Source organism: Vollenhovia emeryi, unplaced genomic scaffold (assembly GCF_000949405.1).
Source record: "Vollenhovia emeryi isolate VEMERY1.0 unplaced genomic scaffold, V.emery_V1.0 DF946936.1, whole genome shotgun sequence".
Lineage (NCBI taxonomy): Eukaryota > Metazoa > Arthropoda > Insecta > Hymenoptera > Formicidae > Vollenhovia > Vollenhovia emeryi.
In genome coordinates, this window is record NW_011959430.1 from 1 (window position 1) to 1,786 (window position 1,786).

The 1,786-nt window shown below is 41.5% G+C and overlaps 1 protein-coding gene across 1 annotated transcript; it reads right to left on the minus strand.

The window, feature by feature from the left end:
* Positions 1 to 121: 121 nt before the first annotated feature.
* LOC105559033 lies at positions 122 to 637 on the minus strand. The gene has a single exon (XM_012007040.1). It carries the CDS (start codon positions 635 to 637, stop codon positions 122 to 124), a length of 516 nt encoding a protein of 171 aa, XP_011862430.1.
* Positions 638 to 1,786: the final 1,149 nt, after the last annotated feature.

Here is a 1,786-nt window from a genome sequence, read left to right on the forward strand (position 1 = left end):
CACCTCAAATAAACACTGAATGTGTCGCTTGCGAATGGCTCTCTCGTCTTCATATCGGGTTTTTAATAATTCCTAAGCAATCGTGTAATTCTGATCGGAGATTTCGATTGACTCGATGACCTTAACCGCTCAGTGATCCCACGAGATACTGGTGTTTTTGAACGTTCGACAACTCGCTATCATGGATTAAAGTTTTGAACGTGTCAGCGTACCTTTTCCATTCCTCAATGTTACCGGTAAACGTCGGCAACTTTATGATAGGTAGCTTGACGTGCGATTCACGTGGAGTATTTGATTGTGCACGAATCTGCACCAGCATCTGACCCTGCTGCTCCAATATTTGCGATAGCACATCACCATTTCCGTCGTTTGATCGCTCTGACAATCGCTGTATTAATAAATCCTCCTCCTCTGGTGCATCTCGTTCTTGATATTCCTCTTCGGGCACTATGTTCACCAATTCCTGCATGATATCCTGGAACCTTGTATAGGCCTCATCTAGACGTTGTATGCGCACTTCGAGCTCCTCCTTCGTCGTAATGTCTGAGGTTTCGGTTGCTCGAGTTATAAAATTTTGTGTTACTGTCAATCTTGCCTTGACCGTTCCTCTTTGCCTTCGTAATTGCTCGACGCTCATCGTGATATATAATCGTTAGCCTTTCTTTCCACACGGATCACTGTTGCGACCGTTGAGTTCGAATTCGTCGAGTCTCCTTGATGAAACAATGTCGCTTGTAAAATTACCAATCTTCTTCCGCCGACCCGCCTGAATGCACAACACGCCTTGCGCTAATGATGCTTCACCGTCATTGTACACGCGAATCCGGCTCGAAGGACCATTTTGTATCGTATCGAAATAAAAGGAATGAAATTGATAGAATTATTGTGTCTTAAATAAAGTGGACTGTATTTCTTGACTGCTGTATGTACACCAGTTTCGTCTTCGAGTGTTCTAGCTCGACTAACGCCTTCCCTCGAATTCGATGAGCGGTTACTCTCGTCACCCGGTTTTCTGTTGATACTCGGTAACCTTCCGTATGCTTCCATATATATCGTTCGCACGCTTTCCTATGATGCTTACATCTACAGATCGTTCGCATTTATACATATACACATTCATAGAGAATTGATTTATAACTTGCTAGTTTCATATATTTGATACACAGAGAATGAATTAATTCTCAATTTATTATATATATATATTTTTTTTGCACCCTCTTTCTCCCTCTCTCTCTCTCTCTCTTCATAAAAAATAATTATTATTATGATTTATTTGTTGCTATTAAGAAATTTCTCATTATAAAATTAACTCTTTAAATGCATGGAGAAAAAATATTTATTTATTTTAGTTCATTTAATATGTAAAGTTCATTGCATTAGGGCAGAGCTCGGCGACGTAGGTCACTTTGCGGCCGATTTTCAATTGCTTCTCCCAGCGCTACCCCCCTTACCTCGCTGTCCCTCGCGAAGCCTACGAGCCGCTCGAGGCTCAGGAGCGTAAATGTGTTTTCAATAGGTCTCCTCATCACCCTTGAGGTACTATTGTTGACGCGTTTTTTTTATAGTGGTATCCCCAGTAGGCATAATCCACTGATGACTGATACGACCTTTAATCAACCGGGCAGAAGCAGAAATAAATGATGACTATTTAGACCGATTTTCGGAAGTTTTCACAGGCGTGCTCACAGTCAGGGATATCGATAGGCATATTGGATGTAGCAAGCCGCATAAGACGCGGTAAAGAATCGTCGCTTAACGAAGACCGTTTTTCATTTTTTATAAATGT

Coding starts and splice junctions, on each gene's coding strand:
- LOC105559033 (XM_012007040.1), bottom strand. CDS start 637: ATGAGCGTCGAGCAATTACGAAGGCAAAGAGGAACGGTCAAGGCAAGA.